General features: G+C 39.0%; 1 protein-coding gene across 8 annotated transcripts in view; it reads right to left on the bottom strand.

The window, feature by feature from the left end:
• The window catches only part of MPP2 (MAGUK p55 scaffold protein 2), a 71,834-nt gene that overhangs the window by 27,974 nt on the left and 21,419 nt on the right, over positions 1 to 22,441 (bottom strand). For 6 of the 8 annotated variants that reach the window (XM_034415434.3, XM_034415437.3, XM_087893958.1 and 3 more), the window contains exons 3-4: positions 12,043 to 12,161; positions 5,225 to 5,377 (exon numbers count right to left, since the gene is read on the bottom strand). In XM_034415434.3, coding sequence (XP_034271325.1) covers positions 5,225 to 5,377; positions 12,043 to 12,161 — 272 coding nt within the window. The remainder of the gene's footprint in view (positions 1 to 5,224; positions 5,378 to 12,042; positions 12,162 to 22,441) is intronic. The other 2 variants (XM_087893957.1, XM_034415435.3) reach the window with 1 other exon arrangement.

Raw genomic sequence — 22,441 nt, 5'->3', positions numbered from 1 at the left:
GGGCCGCACATGTGCGCTTGCTTTGTGCGCACACGGGGGTACTCTTCTGCACATGTGCAGAAGTGTTCTGATGACGTCGGGGTCAGTGGGCGGAGCCTCCCTCAGGTTTTACTACCGGTTCTATAGAACTGGTCCCACCACTGGCCTGGCCCTTTTCTTGTGAATACTGCTATTGGAAATGTGTAGGGAATGCAGCAGAATCCACAGGGATCTGGCAACTTCTGAACAGAGGCCTAGTAGAATTAGTGAAATACAGGTATCACATATTATATAGGATGTCTCACACAAAGAGGGGAATAGCTTAGTCTTTTTTATCTGACTGGTATTCTCCTCTTGTCCATCATTCGTTATGCTCATTCTGACCAATATGCCATTTTACAACATGGATCCATGGGAATCTATCAATTCCATAGCCAGACCTTGAACACAGTGATGTCTCTGAGTCTTACAAATGGAATTTGCACTCTATGAAAAAGCGGATTCTGGGTTTTTTGGTGGCTGTATTTTTAAAAAATAGATGGAGACGTACCCTGTCACCATGCTGATGACAGAGAAACAATTAAGTGATTTTGTTTCCAGGGAGGATAGCCTTACTCATCAGATTGTGATAAGATACTCATTCCACCATTCAGGAAGCCAAAACCATTTGCAAAGCTTTGGGTGTTAAATTATAATTCTGCACTCCTTGTCCCTCAAAGGCTTTAGTTATATAGAAGAGTAGAACCAAGACATTAAAACTCAATTAACTAAAATCACAGTAGATATTGGTCTTGTTAATGGCCAGGGGCCTTCCTCCTTACATTCTCATACATACAGTACATGGAAATCAGAACACTCCCCAGCAGGAAACTTTGAAAGTGTATTTAGTTAATAGATGCCAGGATCAATCAACCTCAATCAACAAACTGCAAAAAGAAACTAAGATAACTTAGACCAGGGGTGTCAAACTCAATTTCATTTAGAGTTGCATCAGGGTTGGGTTTGACCTTGTGGGGATAGGGTGGGCATAACTAGGGTGAGTTTGGCTAGCTTGACATTACTTGTGTTAAGGGTGCCTGTGGCCCAAGCGCTCTGCCAGAGAAAACGTGCTTCTGAGCTCTGTTTTCAGTTGCAATGGCCTCCTGTAACCCTCCGCCACCAAAAACAGAGCACGGGAGGGCTGCACATGGAGCTCCATTTTCACTGGCAGAGGCACCATGGGCCGATCCTTCACTGTTTCCAGGGTGGCCCCACGGGCCAGATCTATGCACCCCATGGGCTGGATTTGACCCACAGGCCTTGAGTTTCACACCCCTGGTTTATACAGTGGGTTGATCAGTATTGTTTGTCTCTCACATAAACACTTCCAATGCAATGGAAGTATGGTAATGTTGCTCAACCTTGATGACTTTAAAATGTGTAGACTTCAAGTCCCAGAATTCTCCAGTCAGTAAATCTTAAAGGATGAGAAACACTGTCCTATGATTCAGAAACTACATTCTTCTCCAAAGATACTGGAAAAATAATCTGCATATATATATATATATATCCCTTTTGTTTGTCTCGGTTTGTGTTCATTCATTCAATAAAACTAAATGGGTGGATGTAAATACTGCATCTGAACATATTTTAAAACCCTATTAGTTGCATTGTAAGTAAAGGGATGATATTTCCTGAGAAATGAGAGAAGTAAGCGATTTTCCCAGGTTGTACATAAGATTTATCTCTTGAACTCCACCCAAGTAAAATGACATCCTTTGCGTAGATTAGAGCAGAGTAGATTCTCCAATCCTCTCCAAACCATTATCTTAATTTACTCTTACAAAACAACAGCATTCACATTAGTAACTTGATAGAAGGCCTCATTTACCACTTAGAATGTACGTAATTATAACTCTTCTTTAGCTTCTCCTAGCCTATGGTCAAAATTGTATTAACTCGCAGCACAGCAACAATATACAGATTACTTGACACCACATATAAAAGCCTTTGGCCTCTTTTATATTTGTGATAATAAAACTTACAAAGTCTTGCCCTGGGTTAGATGATTATATTCAAATATTTTCCTAGTCTGAAAGCTAATTGCTTTCAATTGGGAAAGCAATTTAACTTGGGAACTTTTACCTACAGAGCATGAAAACAATGTATGTTAGGATCCTGTATCAAAAACTCAAAAAACAAGATTTCACAAAGTGAAATCAAATCAAATCAACAAAGAGCTATTTTCCCTGTATTGGGAATCTCAAAAATAAACAAGCTTTATATTAGATTTGAGAGCCAGTTTGGTGTACTGCAGGGGTGGGTTCTACTTATCTTTATTACCGGTTCGCAACGGGATCGCGTGCAGATCGCTTATGATGACATCTGGGGCAGTGGGTGGAGCTTCCCGCCGGTTTTACTTCTGGTTCTTGTGAACCGGTCCAAACCAGGGGCAACCCACCACTGGTGTATTGGCACCAGGGAGGAGACTGAGTTCTAGTCCCTATTTACACACAAAACCAGCTACGTGATTGTGGGCTGGTCACTTTCTTTCAGACCCAGGAAGGAGGCAATGGCAAACCATTTCTAAAATGTTGCAGGGACTTCTGAAAAAGCTGCAGGGACTTATTCAGTCAGTATCTGATAATCCAATATGATTGAAAGGAAGAAAATAAAACATAAAAGCTTTATGTTTAGTTTGCAACTTGTTTTTTTAATGTCTCCCTTGATTGTAGCCCTCTAGATGTACTGACAGGGGATTATGACAGCAATGTTGTTTTTACATAGACGAAAGTGGAAACATAGAAATAGAATTATCAGATTTTAAAGAATACTATAAGATTTTTCCATTAAATTACAAATCTCAGAACTAACAATTTCCCTGGCTTACTTTTCCCTGCTTTGGGGTCATGAGAAAAAACCTTTCTGTATGGGGCGGCTATATAATTCTCTTCCTATTAAGCACAGTCTTCTTGGTTTCCTATTGTGAAATATGTGTGACAATCTTACTTCATTCAAAGTTTAAAACAGTCAATATAGAACTCCAAAGAGAAAATTTTGGAAATTGGACGATGAGCAAGAAAATAAATTACAACTATTCCTATAAAAATAAACACATGAGAACTGGAGCTAATGAAGATGCTAGAACACTTTGTTGCTCCAAAGTGGGGACTCTGTATTGGGAAGATGGTGTTGGCATAGACAAGTACATCACCCATGTGCTTGTTTAACTCAATAAGCCATCATATAGTGCTCATGCACCATGATTACATCCCCATCCTGACCTGATTAACATGTTATTGACATCCAATCCATTATTCTGTCATACTGTTTAAATGTATATTATCATTTTGCATTGAATTGAATACTTTATTTGTGTGATTAGACATACAAGGAATTTGTCTCTGGTACAGAGGCTCTCAATGTACATGCAAAGCAACAGGATGATGATGATATCAATAATACCAATAAGAGAGGAAAATAAAGAAGATAATAATAATACTACAGCCATAGTATATGGCTAATGCATAAATATTCGACAGAATGCATAACTCTACGCCCAGGTATGATTAGGTTGAGATGATATTATGATGGTTCTGATGAATGTTTTGGTTCTGATAAAAGTTTTTATCTTGTTCCAATGTTTTTATTTAACATTTGTGTAAAAGATTAGAGGACATCATATTGAAATTTGGGCAAAATTTGTGTCACTAAGGTGGGTGATTGTTGCTTTAGCTTTATGGGTTGGAGGTGACTAGAATCATAGTCCAAAGAATATAGAAGGCATCAGATTGAAGAAGGCTGCACTGCTATATTTTTTTCACAGACTAAGATTTAAGAATCTAGGCATATCCATCCATCCATCCATCCATGCGTCCACACAATCTGCCATTATACTCAACTGAATATATAGGTTCATATGCACATCCAAGAAAAGAAAAACTCATAACTAAGGGCAGAAAAAGAGTCTACTATTACATTAAAAAAATATTATGAAAATGTATGTGCATAGATTCAGATTCAGAATTAGTGACTACAACTTTAGTATCATGATAGAGAGAAGGACCAAGCTGAGTAGCTTGCCATTCAAATGCTAAATATTGACAGACAATTAGAGATCTTCTGATTTCTATTATGAATCTTTTTTTAAGCCAGATGACAACTGAACAGCAATTCAAGCAGAGTGTAAGTAAGGCCACACAGCCATCCTAAACAGATTTAAACATGTCAGATGGGAGCAGAGGGAACAAGTGACAAAGTGTAGAGTGCAACAACATGACGTAAGTGTGAAGGGGGAGAGCTTACATCATGAGGTCATCATGCATATTTCATCCTTTTGGCATCATCATGGTTAAACATGGATCCTTATGAACAGACCATGTTAAAAAAAACTAAAGCATATCTAGCACTCCATACACATTCATCTCTAAGGAGATGCAAGGCACTTTACTCAGAGAAAGGTGTGGTTGAAATTTACTAATAATAAATCTGCTCTAATTCAAAGTTTTTATAACAATGTTTTAAATTACACACTTACCAGATAATAAACAATCTATAAAATCTCTTTAGCTACACAAATCTAGCCAACTCTTTTATACATATATAAAACAAATTGCTGCAATATAATATTTATCGATGAACAGACATGTATAAATGATACAACCTGAAGTTACACAAAAGTGATACTTCTTAATTCAGCACCTGGGTGGAAAAACATGCAATTGGCACTGAAGAGAAAATGTTATAAATGCAGGTCATTAATTACTTTGATTATCCAGATGTTTCAGATTTTTTTTTTTAAAAAAAGCACTAATCTGGTATTCTTTCTTATAAAATCCCAGCAAAAGAAATGCTGCAGTAAGTGGCAGTTCCCAACTCAATCATATATAATGCTAACACCCTCAGCTTGGTACAAAATACAATGGCTAGTATTCATTGCTTTCTGTCCCTTTTTTCCTTTCTCTCTAATTAAAACACACACAGATAAAACCTTTTTGAATAGACTTTGGGGATGAAATCTAGGAGATTTCTAACCAGGAACAGAAGTCTTCTAAAAGTAATAAAATTTCAAGAGGGTCCCCTATGAGATTATGAAGTCCAGAATCTACATTTACCTAGTTGTACCATTTTTGTTCCTTATCCTGCCAAGTCAGTGCCAAATACTCTATAAACAAATCAACAAAGCATATAAAAATTCTGGAATTCTCTCTCTTTCTGCTCCCCAATTTTCTCCTCCCCCCTCTCTCCAAGAAGATTCCCCTCCTACCTGGAAGTGGGGCTCTTGGAGGATGCGAGCCAGTTCAGCTGCTGTGCTATCTTGCTGAGCAATGTGTGTGATGTCTTTAAGTATCTCCTGGACCAGCTCCAAATTGTTGTCCCGCACAGCCTCCAGCTTTGTCTCCTCCAGCCGCTCATGAGCCTGCAAGGTGGATGGGGAAAGGGCAGAGAAGAAGGGATTAAAGGGACACATAAACAGATAAACCCATGCTAACCCTTTGTCCTCCTACTACAGTCTTCTGTCCTAGCAGATAATGTAAGGATATTAAATTATGTTCTTTGGGTTCCTTAAAAATTACAAGATCACCACTTTAAGGTTTGTTGATATTTTTTTTTTAATAAGCATAAAAGGCTTATAGACATCTCTAGAATTGAATAGCTTTACACAATGGGTGCCCGTCAAGCTTTGTCAAATCTTTCTGAAGACAAAGACAAAGAATAGGCTGTGCATGTTATAAAGAAAAAGAAGCCAAGTAATTACTCTTCTGTATGGAAATACACAACCCACTTGCTCAGAAACACAGTAAGAGGAACAGTGAGACAACTGAGAGCTTTTCCTAGCCTTTGGTGGCATGTAGCCAGAAATCAAACAGGTCTTTGCTGTATGAAAGATGAATAGCTGCTCTAGATAAGCCTCAAGCAGGGAAACAGACACAAAAGAGAAGGAGCTAAAAATAATAGACTGGCAAATAGAAGCTTAACTTCACTCATGGAAATTGGGGGAGGGTAAAAAGAGCAGGCTTAATATGAATCCAATCTCACTTCTGGGAACCATTTTCGTTGCCAAAATCAGTGCAGGAAAATACTGAAGTGGAATGCTGCTGCACTTATTTGGCTGAATAAAGACCAATTCTACATACTAACCCTATAATGCTGGAGGATTAGGAAATTGATCACCTAAAACACACGGAGGATATCATTTTGTCAGAACACTTTCATTATTTTTAATAGGAAAACTCATGGGATGGGCTTAGAGACTTCTAGGCCAGTAACTTTAACAACTTTAAGATGTGTGGACTTCAACTTTCAGGATGCTGGCAAGTTGAAGTCCATATATCTTAAAAGTTGCTGAGCTTGAGAAACACTGTTGTGTAGGCTATTGACTTCTTTGGGATGAGGATGGATGCTGAGAAAATTTAGGAGTTCAGGGCCTACACAGCTACCATGAACTTGTTCCAAGTAATCTCTAGCCTGATTCACAGTGGTAGCCAGATGATAAATTCAGACTTTATCGCAGAGTAGTTGGTGTGTCATCTGAAAATTTAGAACAGAATAGAATTTTTTATTGGCCAAGTGTGATTGGACACACAAGGAATTTGTCTTGGTACACATGCTCTCAGTGTACATAAAAGAAAAGATACATTCGTCAAGAATCATAAGGTACAACACAATGATAATCATAGAGTACAAATAAGCAATCAGGAAACAATGTCAATATAAATCGTAAGGATACCAGCAACAAGGCCTGCCCTGAGTCTTCGGAGAGGGGCGGCATATAAATTGAATTAAATTAAATTAAATTAATTAAATTAAATTAAATTACAGTCATACAGTCATAAGTGGGAGGAGATGGGTGGTGGGAACGATGAGAAGATTAATAGTAGTGCAGACTTAGTAACTAGTTTGACAGTGTTGAGGGAATTATTTGTTTAGCAGAGTGATGGCATTCAGGAAAAAACTGTTCTTGTGTCTAGTTGTTCTGGTGTGCAACGCTCTATACCGTAGTTTTGAGGGTAGGAATTGAAATAATTTATGTCCAGGATGTGAGGGGTCTGTAAATATTTTCACAGCCCTCTTTTTGACTCGTGCAGTATACAGGTCCTCAATGGAAGGCAGGTTGGTAGCAATTGTTTTTCTGCAGTTCTAATTATCCTCTGAAGTCTGTGTTTGTCTCAGGGGTGAAATGCTCCCAGTTCGGACTGGATCTCCCAATCTGGTAGCGATGGCGGCAGGTGGTTCAGAGAACCAGTAGCAAAAGTCAGCCGAATGGGTTGTAAAAAAATGCTTTTAAAAGGTAAAAAAGGCCTCTGATGATCACAGCTGAGCCACGCAATCGTCAGAGGCTTTTTTTTTTACTTTTAAAAGCAATACTTTTAAAAGTAAAAAAAAGATTGCGCGCCACAGCTGATCACCTCCCCTCGAGCGCTGTTCTACTTACCGCATGTATCCTTTTAGTGCGCACTCTGCACACGCACCTCGCATTTGGTGCATGCTGTGCACGGCGCATGCACAGCCAGCAAACCGGTAGTAAACCAGTTCAGATTTTACCACTGGTCTGTCTTGTTGGGTTGCAGAGCCAAATCAGACAGTTATAGAGGTGCAGATGACAGACTCAATAATTCCTCAAATCAGCAGCTCCTTGGGCAGTTTGAGCTCTCTGAGTTGACGCAGAAAGAACATTCTTTGTTGTGCTTTTTTGATGATGTTTTTGATGTTAGGTGTCTGTTTTAGGTCTTGAGATATGGTAGAATCTAGAAATTTGAAGGTACCTACTGTTGATACTGTGTTGTCTAGTATTGTGAGAGGTGGAAGTATGGAAGGGTATCTCCTAAAGTCTACCACCATTTCTATGGTTTTGAGTGTGTTCAGTTCCAGATTGTTCCGGTGACACCACGAGGCTAGCTGTTCAACCTCCCGTCTGCATGCGGATTCATCATTGTGAACTTCAGTATTTTAACAGATGGATCATTAGAGATGCAGTCATTGGTATACAGAGAGAAGAGAAGTGGAGAGAGCACACAGCCTTGGGGGGCCTCTGTGCTAATTGTACAGGTATCTGAGGTGATTCTGCTTAGCTTCACCTGCTGCTTCCTGTTTGTTAGGAATATGTAGTAAGATGTAACTGTGAATTATTTGCAGAATTTGGATCACTTTTCATCACCCCTGCTAATATTTGAAAGATCAAAGGACTAATTAAATGGTCCATCCCTAAAGTGTCATGGACTGAGACAGATTTTAGCAGGCCTTAGGGATTTCCCTAGCAATTCAGCAGATAAAATTCTGAAATGGCTTCTCACTTTTTGCTTATTCTGAGAAGCTGCTTGGTTTATCAAATGAAAGGAAGTTTGGGAGTGTTCAAGCTTACAATTTGATTTTCACACACACACACACACACACACACACACACACACTTACAGTGTACTCATTCAGACAGACTCTTTTTGAGATGGTTTGAAATGCTTCTTTCCAGGTTTCCTGTCGCGCTGCAATTTAAGAGATAAGCTGTCAACTATCTCTTGATTGTTTGTATTGATTCTCCTTTCCCAGCCTCCTCACAACATCACACAAATGTCTGCTTGAAGAAGTTGAGAGAGTTGGAATTGGAAGATACAAGGTGTTTATAATTTGGAAGAATGGTATAAGGAGGTATGGGATATTGCCATAAATGATAAATTGACCTGCAATATTAAAGTAAGGAGGGGTATAATGAAGGTAAACGATTTCAATGGAATTTGGAAACAGTTCCTAACATATGTGTTTTCTGGAGGAAGAGGGATACCACCACCAGAAGAAACTTTAAGATTCTGAAAGCAGGAATGATCCCGAGGGGTGGGGGAGCACCTGTTGTTTGTTTGTAAAAATAAAATAATAAAAAAAAGAAGTTGAGAGAGGTCATCTATTAATCCACAGTGAAGTATCAGTGTGCCGATGATATGCAGATATTCGTTTCTACTCCAGGTTAAGCTACCAAATGCAGAAGGGCCTTAGATCAGGTGTCTGAAGTCTGTGAAGAATTGAATGGGAAGGAACAGGCTTAAGTTGAATCTCTGTGAGATGGGTGTTGTTTATTTCAAAACCAAATGCCTTTCTTCCAGCTCAACTGTGCCACCGGATGGGGTGTCACTCTCCTTAAAAAAGCAACCAGAGAATACTGATAGACTCAAGGCTACTGTTTGATAGGCAGATGGAGGCCATAGCTAGAAGAGCCTTTGCTGACAGATTCTGAGGATGAGTGAGTTAGAATTGGAAGCCTGGTGGAAATAACCATACATCCTCGTTACTAATTAGACTACAATAACATAGTCAAGTTGAGGCTGTCTCTGAAGACTGTGTAAAAGCTGGCCTTTAGTACAAAAAAAAAATAAACTTTACAGCAATCTAACACTGATTCTGTTGTGATTACCAATAGACTTCTGAGTATAATCCAAATCTCTAGTTTCTAACCCGTAAAAAACTACCATCTCTTTCAGGCAGAGCTGATCTAACCAGTCTGATAATTCTGAGCAGGGCTTTTGAGGCTCCCACCAGGAAACATGGGGGGCACGGGACATGTGGGGTTTTTTTTATTATTTTTTTCCCAATTCCTTTGGAATAGCCTGCCCCTTGATTTTCCTCCTTTCTTGACAGTCTTTAGAAAGGCATTCATATTTTTAATTTTTAATTGTAAGCATTGATGCTGGAATAACAGACACCAAGGTGGCTGATGATTTTATTAAGTTTTATCAGTGTTTTGCATTTACTTTATTAATTTTATGTAAATCATTGGGAATCTTCTTAGGGAACAGCAGTGTATGAAATCTGGAATAATACATTCTCTATATAAGTTTACTTACAAAAACGTTTTGACATTGTATTGGAACAAAATGTTTGTACTTAGTATGTTTCCACATTTATGTACACCGAGAGCGTATGCACCAAGACAAATTCCTTGTGTGTCCAATCACACTTGGCCAATAAAGGATTTATTTATTTATTTATTTATTTATTTATTTATTTATTTATTTATTTATTTATTTATTTATTTATTTATTTGATTTATATGCCGCCCTTCTCCGGAGACTCAGGGCGGCTTAAAATGCTTTAAGCAATAGCCTTCATACTTTTGTATAAAGCTGCTTAGTAGGGCTTTCGCCCCCCCCTAAGAGGTGTTCTTTTTTTATACAAAGTCAGTTTATTGCCCCCACAATCCAGGTCCTCATTTTATCTACCTCGAAAGGATGGAAGGCTGAGTCAACTTTGAGCCTGGTGAGATTTGAACTTGCAGTAATTGCAGGCAGCTGGTGTTACTTAACAGCACTTTAGTCTGCTGCACCACCAAGGCTCCTTGGTGAACAGAATTCTATTCTATTCTATTCTATTCTATTCTATTTTATTCTATTCTATATTAACTCTGGAATGATACTTATCTTCAAAAAAGTCAGAGGGGTGTTTCTCAGTCTTGACAACATTGGTGGAAAATTCTGGAAGCTGAAGTCCACACATCTTAAAGTTGCCAAAGTTGAGAAATACTGGCCTAAAGGAATTCAGACTGATAGGTTAAAAATTTCAAACATTCCTTTAAAGACCAGCAATACATGAACTGCTGTTGCCTTCCACCATACATTATTTATATGAGTTTATTTTTCTTTTATTATATTACAGTATATTTCCTATGGGTTCTAATAAGTGCAAATGTGGAGACGTTAATTTTTGGAAGCAAGAGAGCCAGAAATGAATAATGGAAAAAGAGGAAGAGACAACAATTCGTTTCTAATTGTTTCAGTTTGCTTGGAAGTTTTATCTTAGGTTTGGAAGTAGAGAACTAGTAGCTCTCCAGACTTTGCTAAACTATAACTCCCAGCAGTCCCAACTAACCTGTTTAAGGATGAAAACTGCTGAAAATTGTACTTAGCAATATACCAATGGTCATAAATTCCCATTCTAATCTTAGTTGTAATATTGTTAGCAAATTGAGATTCAGAGTTCTCACTCAAGACACAAAAGACCACTTTCAATACTTCAGACACATTTTGTGAAGACTTAGCTCTCTGGAAAAGGCTCTAATGTTTGGAAAGATAGAAGGAAAGAGTAGCGGATAGACAGCAGCAAGGTAGATGGGCTAGTTACAATGTGAAGAGCACACCATTGGAAGACTTGGAAGACTATATAAAGAACAGATTGTCACAGAGAAAATTTACCTTTGTGATCACTAGGAATAAAAATTATGGCACACAATCACTTCATCAATCAATCATGAGCCAACATTCAGGATGGTGGAAGAGGAAAATGACAGTTTGTGAAATGTACTGTAGCTACCTATTCCAATAGACTCTAGACATCTTATAAGATATACAATTAAAACAGTGTAAAACATAAAACAAAACAGCATGGATTAAAAACAAACATACCAAAGGGTTTTAGCTGATCTCAAAAAAACTAAGATTTGGTTAGTACTTGGTTGGGAGCCCATCAAGAACTCACAGGCTATGAAATAAATTAAGTCTAAAACTGACCCGAGCAGAAGGCAATGACAAACCACTTCCATATTGTTGTCAATAAAATAGAAGTAGTGCAGCTACTGGTACTATCCAACCATTATTGAATTCAGCTTCATTAAAGTTACAAATAAAAAAAAATATGCTAGTAAATGTTGGGAATCTAATGGTAAATGTTGAAGGAACAGAAAGAAGTGATGGAGCAAGTATTAAAAGAAGAATCAACAGTCTTTCTTAGCGTGAAGGATAGATTTAGATAACATTAGGAAGACTTTCTGAAACATTACAGAAATTTCCCACGAGAGAAGGATGAGAGGAGATACTGCAGAATGATTTTTCAGTAAGCAGTTATCAAAATTAATAATTCTTTTCATAAACAAAGTAGAATGAACTTGATTTTTTAAAAAATGAATATAAGATACAAATTTATCCATGAGGAAGGAAGGATAGAGGAGGGATAAAGGAACAGAGGAAATTGTCAACTAAACTATTTGGGAAAATGTGTTATGGCTAAGACCAAGAAAGAGTAAGTGATGTAGTGGAAGTGAGTGGAACTGAAGGTGCAGGTTTTGCTCAGCTACAATCCCATCCCTGGCTACCCATTTAACTGTACCTTAGCCAATGACCTTACTATTGGACTCTCCATGAGGCCACGGAGAAAGATGAGATCCAGATCTCCAGCTCCCATGGAATTGGGGAGGTCACCGAGGTTGTCCAGGACCTGCTGCATAGCTGTGTAGAGAAATGATAGCACTAGTATTAGTCTTATTAAAATAAAGATAATGAAAAACAGAGAGTTCATCTATCCACTCTAACCTTTCAAGAGATGGAAAAGGAGGAGATGAAAAATAACAGATCAGAGAACAGAGATGAAACCACACAGGCAGTAGAAAACAAGGCGAAAGTGGGAAGAATTCTTAGAAATATGCATGGTGGGGAGTAAGAGTTATACCATTTTTTATAAATATTTATGAGTCATTCATTCACAAATACCGAGGTCTCTTCTTACAAGTTACCAGTCAACAGCATTGTCGAGAAATTCTACCACTAGTACTAAGAAAAGAAAGCAATTTGTGATTATCTTTTTTTTCTCCAAGCAGCACTTTAGGATTTTTCAAAGAAATTGGACTTCTTTTCTTCAGGCTTTTCCAGAATGATTTTCAAGTACTACAAGGTCACTTCAAGAACTGCTGTAGAAAAAAATGCTTTTGTGTTTAGATTACAAAATAATTTCCCTATTGAATGAAGATCAGAACTTCTTCCTTGCTAATCTCAGTCTAATGCTTTCACTGATGCATCACACTGTCTCTAAAAATCATGTTTTTCTAATTAAATTAACTAGCTGAATGAATGAAAACCTAACATTCTTGCTCAATAGATATGGATATAGTTCATCTCAATCTGTTCCCTTAACGTCTGCTGCCAGAAAAAGCTGTGTGTTTGCTGAAGCTGTTTCATTAAGCTGCTTTAAAAGGATTTGAGAACAATCCATGATTTTGCTATTATCATTTGTCATGCAATTTGCCTTTGTGATCTGCATTTGGTCAAGTTCACGTACTGAATTGCTCCACTGGAAATGGTTAGTACACCTGATTGTTGAAGTAGTAATAAATGACTCAGCTCAGTGACTGTAGAGACTTGAATCTTGCTATGAAAGTCAAGGTATAAAGAATGAGAGCTAGGTAAGTATTCAAAAGATTGCACATTGTATTTCCAACCATGCCAGTTATAATTACAGTACTATGTTTTAAACCATTTTTCTGATCACCTGTTCATTTGGGTGAATCTGTTTCAGGTTTACATACAACCATAAGGGAGCATAGGTCATAATGGTTGTAAAACAGACCAGGTATGTAACCAATCCCAATTGTGCAATCTTTTTTGCAATTCTCATTAAGTATTAAATACGGTGGTGCATACAGTTTTGCCAAAAATGAGAAGTTCTCATTTTCATAACCTCATCATAAAATACAGTCATGTGACTGTGGCACGCTGTGAATGGCCATAAATGTGGCCCTTTGCTGAGCGCCTGAAGTTCAGTCATGTGACTATGGAGGGGGCTTGAAAATGCGAGCTTTGCATCTGGGTCATAAATCTCCTTTTTCAAGGTCGGTTGTAATCTCAAAACAGTCACTAAGCATCTTCAACGGTCAAACGCTACCTGTGTAGCCTGAATGTTAGAGACTATTGATTTTTCAATAAAGCTCTAAGTGACTTTATAAATGTTGGTGTATTATCAGGGTTCAGAATCAGATTTAGTCAAGCTGGTCTGCAGCATATTGTCTAGCCCACAAAGATATATAGTTTATATTCAATGTATAAGCTGTCCACTTGAATGTATTCCTTTCCAGCCAATGCTGAATGATTCAGATGGGAGATATATCCAAAACTAGAGGGTCACAGCCTTTTGATATTCTACTTCTTTTGGAAGAATTAGGTCAAACTGACATTCCCTCCTCTTATCAGCATATCCAGGGCAGAAACTAAGGCAAGCAATCCCTTTGCTTTTTCCACATGCAAACAAGCAGCCTTCCTATACCCTGATTAACACTGGCAGAGTGCCACGGGCATTGGCCTCGTCTCCATTTCACAAATCCATCTATACAGGATTTAATAACTAAGATTTTACTCCCAGTCAGTCAACAGGGCAGGCAGTCTTCCAAAGCTGCAAGGGAAATTATTTTTTAAAAACCAGCAACACTCACAACTAAAGACAAGTATTAATTACTGAAGCTCTTCCAGTGATACATCTGTTGCTAATCTTATCTTATTTGTTTCTCTCCCTGAAAGTGTATTTGTTCTTAATACTGACAGCACAACAGCAAAGACAGTGGAAAGAAAGAAAGAAACAAACAAACAAAAATCAGGCAGCATTTTATTAAAAATAAAAGGAAAGAAACCATTTTGGACAATAAATCAAAGTTGTTTTCTTTGCCTTTCCAAACGTTCTTCAGCACCACACTATGTCCATATTACAATTTCCAGAGTGAATCATTGGGCTTAATGTCTCACTTAATTTTTTTTTCAAAGATTATTTTTCAAATATTAATTACAAAAATTAACAGGAAAATTGGCACATAGCAAACAAAGCATATGATTTTGACAAGTTACTGTACTTTGAAGTGTGTCCTGGGATCCAACATGAGCCCATTATCAATCCAAAGACAGAAGAAAGTTAGTGGCTATAGCTTATCACTCAATTTACAAGCATTTCTATCTCCCTGGAGGTCTTAGACAACTCATCATGGCCAACTCATTGCATACATCTCATCATGGTCATCTCGCTGCAGCCAAACTGGTCTGACCACCTCACTGCAAGACAACTCACCATGTGTCCTGCAGTGAGTTGGCCATGGAGACATGACTGCAGTGAGATGGCCACACAAGATGACAGCAGCGAGATGGCAAGTTGACCCATTCGGCTCCCCAGAGTCTAGGGGAAAAAAATTAAGGGATTAAAGAAGTGAGAAAATTTATCTGGTCATGTATTGTGGCAGCCATTTTATTGTTAACAAAACTCTCTTGCTTGTCTGCCTCTAAGCAAACATTTTTCTGACAGTAGATGCAACTTGCTCTCAACTTTTTGAATATACATTTCAATGCAAACTTTTGTATATTTTCAACACATTCTATTTTCTGCTTATATTCTATTTTCTTCAGGGAAGTTTTAGAGTATGGAAGTATTAATCATCTTTCATTTGTAGCAGTGTGAAGTAGTAAAATCCAATGATGGATTTTGAAAGCAGAATAGGAAGAATAGTGACACTGTTGAACTTTGGTGCTGAAGAAGACTCCTGAGAATACTGTGAACATTCAAAAAAATAAACAAATGGCTTAGTGAACGATCAATCCAGAATTCCCTGTTGATATACAAATGACCAAGCACAAATGTAGTGCAAAGACTTAATTCTCTGGAGACGTTTCTACGGCTTAGAAAAATGAAAGGAAAGACAATGATCAGCAACAAGGTGTTACAGTGGCAATGAGGATACTGTCAGGGGACCTGAAAGAACAGGTTACTGTTACATCATTATGGGGGGTGGGAATCTATATGGTTGCTAAGAGTTGACAAAATGTAATGCCACATAAATCAGACCAATCCAGGCATCAGGAAATCAGTTCTCATCTTTCTAAATTTTTTACTGCAGACATGAAGGAGAATGGTAAACCTTGCTGTATAAATATATATTGGTGTTTTTTACAGATAGAATGTTTTAAAAATGTACATGACCAACTCTTCCATCAATTGCCCAAAGTATGAGATGGACATTATACAAAATGAATGAATGAATGAAACTTTACATTTCATTGAACTAATAGAAACAGAAATAGACAGTTTATAAGAGATTATGCAAAAATAAGCAGTATATTTAAAGTCTGGAATAAATTTTTTAAAAAGAATCAGCCCACAATTTCACCTTTTGCCTCAATATTCTCACTAAAAAGGAAAATGCAAATTTTCTCTGTGGAAAGGTAACAAATCACATTGCTACATTCATTAATAAGACAAATATGAAAACTTTTTAATCCACAGATTTACCAGAATCATACATGCACTTTCAATATCTTCAAATGAGTGAAATAGCTTTAAAGAATGCAGAAACCCAAAGAAACACATAGAATTTAAATGTCTTATAAAACAAAGTTCAGAGCATTTTTGGCTCTTATTTATAAACTGTTGGTGAAATATGACTCAGAAACCAAGTTAAAAAATGTATGATTAGATGGGTGCAGAATTTAGATATAATTGGTATGCAATTGTAACAATTTCAGTGGAAGAAATCTATTATACAAAATATACTTACAGAAAAGTGGTATAAAATGTTTTACTACTAGTATATAATTCCATTACTGATTACTAACATGGACAGATGATTTGCTAAAAATTGCTGGAAATGTTAACAACAGGTTGGATATTTTTTTCCATATTTTGTAGCAATGTTGTAAAGCTCAAACATTTTGGAAAATAATTTCTAACAAAATGGAACAAACTCTAAAAGCTGAGTTTCCTTGTTAACTTGCTCTTTTTATTATACATTACTAAATCTCACATTCCCACAAATTATACCAAAATTCCACATGGCAACAACTGCAGCGGTACTTTACATTTCCTATTGAAAATATATTCAATTCTTTCTGCAGAAGAATCACTAATTAAGTTATGGAAATTCACTTTGATGTTCAAAATTCATATCTGAATTTGATGTATAGATATTCATTGTTAAATAATAAATCTGATACAGGGCTTAACTTTTTATGAGCTTGTACCACATCTAAAATTTGGATTTTACTTAACATGAAATCTTAATATTCTGACCTTCAACGATCTGTTAAATGAGGATAGTCTTTCAACTGCTCAAATGGGATATACTATAGTTCTTTCTATAAATCACTCTGTGCTGACCATAACATTTAAATACAGTTATATATTACTTGACTGTAATACACTTGATTTGATTTGATTTTAATATATATCACTTGAATCAATGAATTTTTAAAACAATGCAACTTACTCAAGTTATTTAACACTAATTAAATAACTGGAAATGTCTACCTGATTTTATACCCGTAAATTCCCCATTTATTTACTGTATTTCCTCTCTTCTTTTTTTCCTCTCTTCTCTTTTCTCCTTTCTTAAAAGTGGTTTATAAAAATATAATAAAAAGAGAACATAAAACTGCTAAACTTTACATTTTGCCTGGGTGTCCTGACTGAGATAAAGGAATGATGTTCTACCTAGTTTTATCTAACCTGGTCAAGCAGTTTGCTAGCTGATTTTACTTCAAGTCTGATTCAGAATAGAATTCTCTGTTAGTTAGTTAGCACAGGCCAGATGCTATATATCATTCTAACCTTTGCCTCAGCTCACTGCTGTCTAGAAAACTGATTCATTCCTTTTAGGGCTGGTGTGTCCAATCCATGCTCACATGCCACAGCTAGTAATGTGGCCCCACAAGATTATAAACTTTTAACATTAATATGTAATTTATATACATTAACTATATTATATATTTTATATGCAGCCCAAGACAATTCAGCTTCACTCAATGTGGTCCAGGCAAGCCAAAAGATTAGACAACCATGTTCTAGGGGAATTATAGGTTCTGCACAACATTCATTTCTATACACAGACCAGAACTCAGAATTGCCTTGCACATGAACCCAGAATTGCCTTGCACATAGGCCCTTGCACACATGTTTTCTCTTCAGAGAAAACTAATGGCATTTGCCAGCTAGACTCATCCTGTCTTCCCCTTTCTTCACATTCCAAGAAGGCATAATAAATCTTTCTAAGGAAAAAAGATGAGGAGGGGCAGGAGAAGAGGGGTATTTCTCTAATGAACACCAGATGGTCGTCACTATAATTATCCCTAAGGCATTGAAGAACATCACAAAGCATCACCTAAGGTCTTGGGAATAATTACAATGATCACTAACTATTCATTGGAGACACAAAGAGACACAAAGAAAGGAAGCTAACCATTCCCTCATCCTCATCTGAGAATGCCACCTGCTGAAAACAGCCTACTTTTAGATGGTTGGTATGTTCAAGATGTCTAGGTTCTCAGGATCGCATTTCCACAAGAAATTTAGAATTTAGTGGTAAATAACATATAGTGACAAATGGGTTTCCAAACACCATGTATATGAAAGAATGCAAGAAATTTTGTGTATATGAAAGAATTCAGATGAATCTAGTTTCCAGTTTCTAAACTGGAAATATGCTTTTATCCAAGAAATAATTAAAGAATAGGTTACATTTATGTGGGAATCATAGAATATTCACCAACTCCTTGGTAAGCAACAGAACTAATGTTGATTCCAGCTATTTTCCTAAACAAACTTCATACAAAGAAGTATACAGTGTATCAGATGGTATATTCCCTGCCGGAGAGGCAGGAAATGCTGCGGGTACCATCCCCGAGGGAGATACTCCTGGTGGGACCCAGACAGTGGTGGGTTGCCCCCGGTTCGCACCGGTTCTATAGAACCAGTAGTAAAACCGGCGGGAGGCTCCACCCACCGACCCTGACGTCATCAAAATGCTACTGCGCATGTGCAGAAGTTTCGCACGTGGCCCCGTTGAGAACCAGTAGTAAAGGTAAGTAGAACCCACCCCTGGACCCAGAAGAAGGACCTTCTCTGTGGTGGCTCCCTCTCTCTGAGATTAGAATGGCCCCCACTCTAATACTCTTCTGAAAGGTGCTGAAGACTTGGTTCTGCCAGAGGGCTTGGGTAACCCAGAGTGGGATGGAGCCCATTAAATGGCTCATGTGATCTGCTGTCACTGGGATGGGGGTTGGGAGTGGGGAGTGATTTTACTATGATTTTATTAATATATTAATGTATTTGATTTTTAATTTAGTTTTATTGTTTTTTAATGTGGTTTTTATATTCTGTAAGCTGCCTTGAGTCACCATGGGTGAATAGGCAACAATATAAATTTAATAATAAATAAATAAATTACATATAAACAACACAACTTTCTATTTATTTTCACCTGGAAAATGAGGTTACTAGCTATCTTTGGATGAACAAGAGAAAGAGGGATGAATCAAGAGATGGGTTTCAGCAGGTTCTGACCAGTTCTGGAGAACTGGTAGCAGAAACTTTGAGTAGTTCGGAGAACCGGTAAATACCACCACTGACTGGCCCCGCCCCCATCTATTCTCTGCCTCCCGAGTCCCAGCTAATTGGGAGAAAATAGGAATTTTGCAGTAACCTTCCCCTGGAGTGGGGTGGGAATGGAGATTTTACAGTATCTTTCCCTTGCCACACCCAAGCCATGCCATGCCCACCAAGCCACACCCACAGAACCAGTAGTGAAAAATTTTGAAACCCACCACTGGATGAATCCTAAGTGCTAATTAAATGTATGTATGCAGTCTGACAAAAATTGAAAAAAACTCCTTTTCAAGAGTACTTCTAGACCAACAGTCACCAACTGGTGGTCTGTAGACCACTGATGGTCCACGAGAAAATTTGGTGGTTCACCGAAAAATTATTTGCAGGCCGGTGCCCCTGGATGGAGGAGCTGCTCCGGGATGATCAATGGGCTAGTCCTGTGACTAGAGCTCTGGAATATGGGACCGGCTGGGCATCTTGTGGTTGGGCTGGAAATCTCTGCTGTAAAGGGTGGTACGTGCAACATGCAAAGTTGCAAGTGGTGCAATATGAAAGGGATTGTGCAGCCCTCGCTGGCCAGAACAAGGTAATGGTGATGTCGCGGCAAGAGGGGCGGTGGCATAGGTGAAGCGGCGACAGCCGGAGCCTTAGTCTACGGGAGCAAAGCGCCACTTGCTTTTGCATGGCAACAGTATTTTGCATTGCCTTCATCACAGTATATTTGCGCCAGCTGGTGGCACCAAGGCAGCCTTTGCCTCCCGCCGCTTTGGGCTCGGAGCGGTAATCCGCAGCCGGGAAGCACTACAGCAGAGAGAAGTGGCTGGGGTCAACCCTATCTTTGCTGTCCATGGAAGCTAGGAATCTCAAATATGGCCAAGAATGAATGTTTGTGTTGTAGCCAGGCCGAGTGCTAGATCGCTCCCCTGCAAATTTAAATCACGTAAAGGCCACCCAAATCCCCGGCTGTTCACAATTTGAGCAAGCCGCGCAGCCACTCTACTTGCATACCGGACCTGAGCCTGCTGGGCACTGATTACCCCAAACCAAGTGGTGGGGAGAACCGGCTGGCCGAGGACAGTGCCCTTCTACCACCCAACACCCTGACCAAGGTGATGCAGGTGGTGGCGGTGTGTCTGCAGTGAGTTTAGCTTACCAAGTTTGGCCTGCTGATCTTGGCCAATGGCAGCAGCTCTGACCCAATCCTGGACACCAATGTTGCGGGCAAGAACTGGTCACGCTGATCCCACTTCTTGGCTGTGCAGACGGAGATCACACCAACTAATTCTCTCTGCTGTAGTGCTTCTCAGATGCAGAAATACCTTTCCAAGCCTGAAGTGGTGGAAGGCGAGAGCTGCCTTGATGCCACCAGCTGGCACAAATGTACTTCAACAAAAGCAAAATACTTTGCTCCTGCACACTAAGGCTCTGGCCATCATCACCGCTGCTTCGGCTGGCTTGCTCCACTGCCCCCCCTTGCCACAAGAGCACTTTTACCTCATTCCAGCTGGCGAGGGCTGTGCTACTCCTTGCATGTTGCACCACTTGCAATGTTGCACGTACCACCCTCTATGGCAAAGATTTCCAGCCCCACCATGAGCTGCCCGGCCAGTCCCATATTCCAGAACTCTAGTCACAGAACTGGTCCATTGGTCATCCTGGAGCAGCTCCTCCACCCGGGTGGTCCGTGGGATTTAAAATTATGAATTTAGTGGTCCCTGAGGTCCAAAAGGTGACCCCTGTTCTTGACTATCCCTGAGCTGATTGACTACCATACTCAGCACAGTTGATGGACCAGGGGTGGGTTCCACTTACCTTTACTACCGGTTCACAGCGGGAGCACATGCACACTTCTGTGCATGTGCAGATTACCCATGATGACATTGTGGCAGGCAGGCAAAGCTTCTCGCCGGTTTTACTATCGGTTCTATAGAACTGGATAGAACTGGGAGCAACCCACCACTGTGATGGGCATTCCAGAAATGCTCTTGAAAAAGGATACTTTCCAACATCCAAACTGGGCCAGTCACTGGGACCAGAGGTTTTGTCTTCTGAGCTTTCAGACTCATGCTAGAGCCCATCTTCAGGGAATTTTTCTGTATGCTCTGGGCTACTCTGTGTGTGGTATTTATATGGTGGTGGTTGTGTGTAGCTATTTAGATGTAGATTGGGGTGTTGATGGCTGGCTATTAAGTCATTGGTTGTTGTTTCCTTGTGCTGCCAAGCCTCTGACTCCTAAGTACTTGATAAAATGGGGTTAAGTCAGCACTCCTCTTGATTGATGAGGGTCCTGTTTCCCAGACTTCAATCACCTACCTGCCTGATTTGTGCTTGCCCGTCCAATAATCTTACTAGCTGCAAAATTGAATGTATGTCCTTGTTTATTGCAATGCAAGACTACCAATGAGTTTGGGTCTCCTCATCTGATCACTTGTTTGCGTTCCTGCAATCTGGTGGTTAGCTTCTTTCCTGTCTGTCCTATATAATCTCAGAGACAATTCATGCAGGGCATCTAGTAGATTACATTGGAAGTATTTCCCACCTCCAGGCAATCTTTCCAGTGCATAATTTGTCCTCGTATGGTAGCCTCTGGGCAGTGCGCAATGCCCACTTGCAGATCTCGGAAGCTGCATTCTACTGCTTCTTAAATGTTTTTGATATATGGCAGGTTGTGCCATGTAGTTGGTCTCGTGTCTTATTTCTTTCTTTCTCTCCCCACTGTGTTGTGCAGACATCTTGTAACAAATTATTGTGGGTACCCATTCTGCCTGAATTGTTGTATATACCTGCTCTCCAGTTGTTTGGCTTACTGGTTGTTACAGTGGGTTCTGTTGTATAGTGTTCTGATGCAACTCTTTTTGTGTGACAGTGGATGATTGCTGCTGAAATTCAGAATGTGTGGGGTGTTGGTGGCCTTGCTATAAACTGTGGTTTCTAGGCTTCTGTCTTTTTGTCTGTTGACAAGCACATCTAAAAACGGTAATTGTCTAGCTGTTTCTTTCTCCATTGTGAACTGGATGTCTGGGAGGATGGAGTTCAGTATGAAAGTCTTTCAGTGCATTTCTTTTGATGCTGACAAATGTGTCATCCGCACAGCAGCACCAAAATTTGGGTGTGTAGTTCTGAAATGCACAGTGTTCTAATTCATGCAGGGCTGTTTTTGCAATAACTCCTGATATTGGGGATCTCATGGGTGTCCCTTTTATTTGTTCATTCTTCTTCTTCGTTTTCTATCTATTACTTCATATGCTAAGTGGGGAGGGAAGGATGTAAATAGGGACACTACATCAAAAGAGACCATGATCTCATCAGGAACCACATTTAAGCCTTGTAGTTTTGTCAGAAATTGTGTGGATCATGTGACTGTGCTGTTCGAGGGTTGAGTCAG

This window comes from Pantherophis guttatus, chromosome 4 (genome assembly GCF_059756535.1).
Source record: "Pantherophis guttatus breed Tessera chromosome 4, ASM5975653v1, whole genome shotgun sequence".
Lineage (NCBI taxonomy): Eukaryota > Metazoa > Chordata > Lepidosauria > Squamata > Colubridae > Pantherophis > Pantherophis guttatus.
This window is presented reverse-complemented; position numbering and strand designations above follow the sequence as displayed.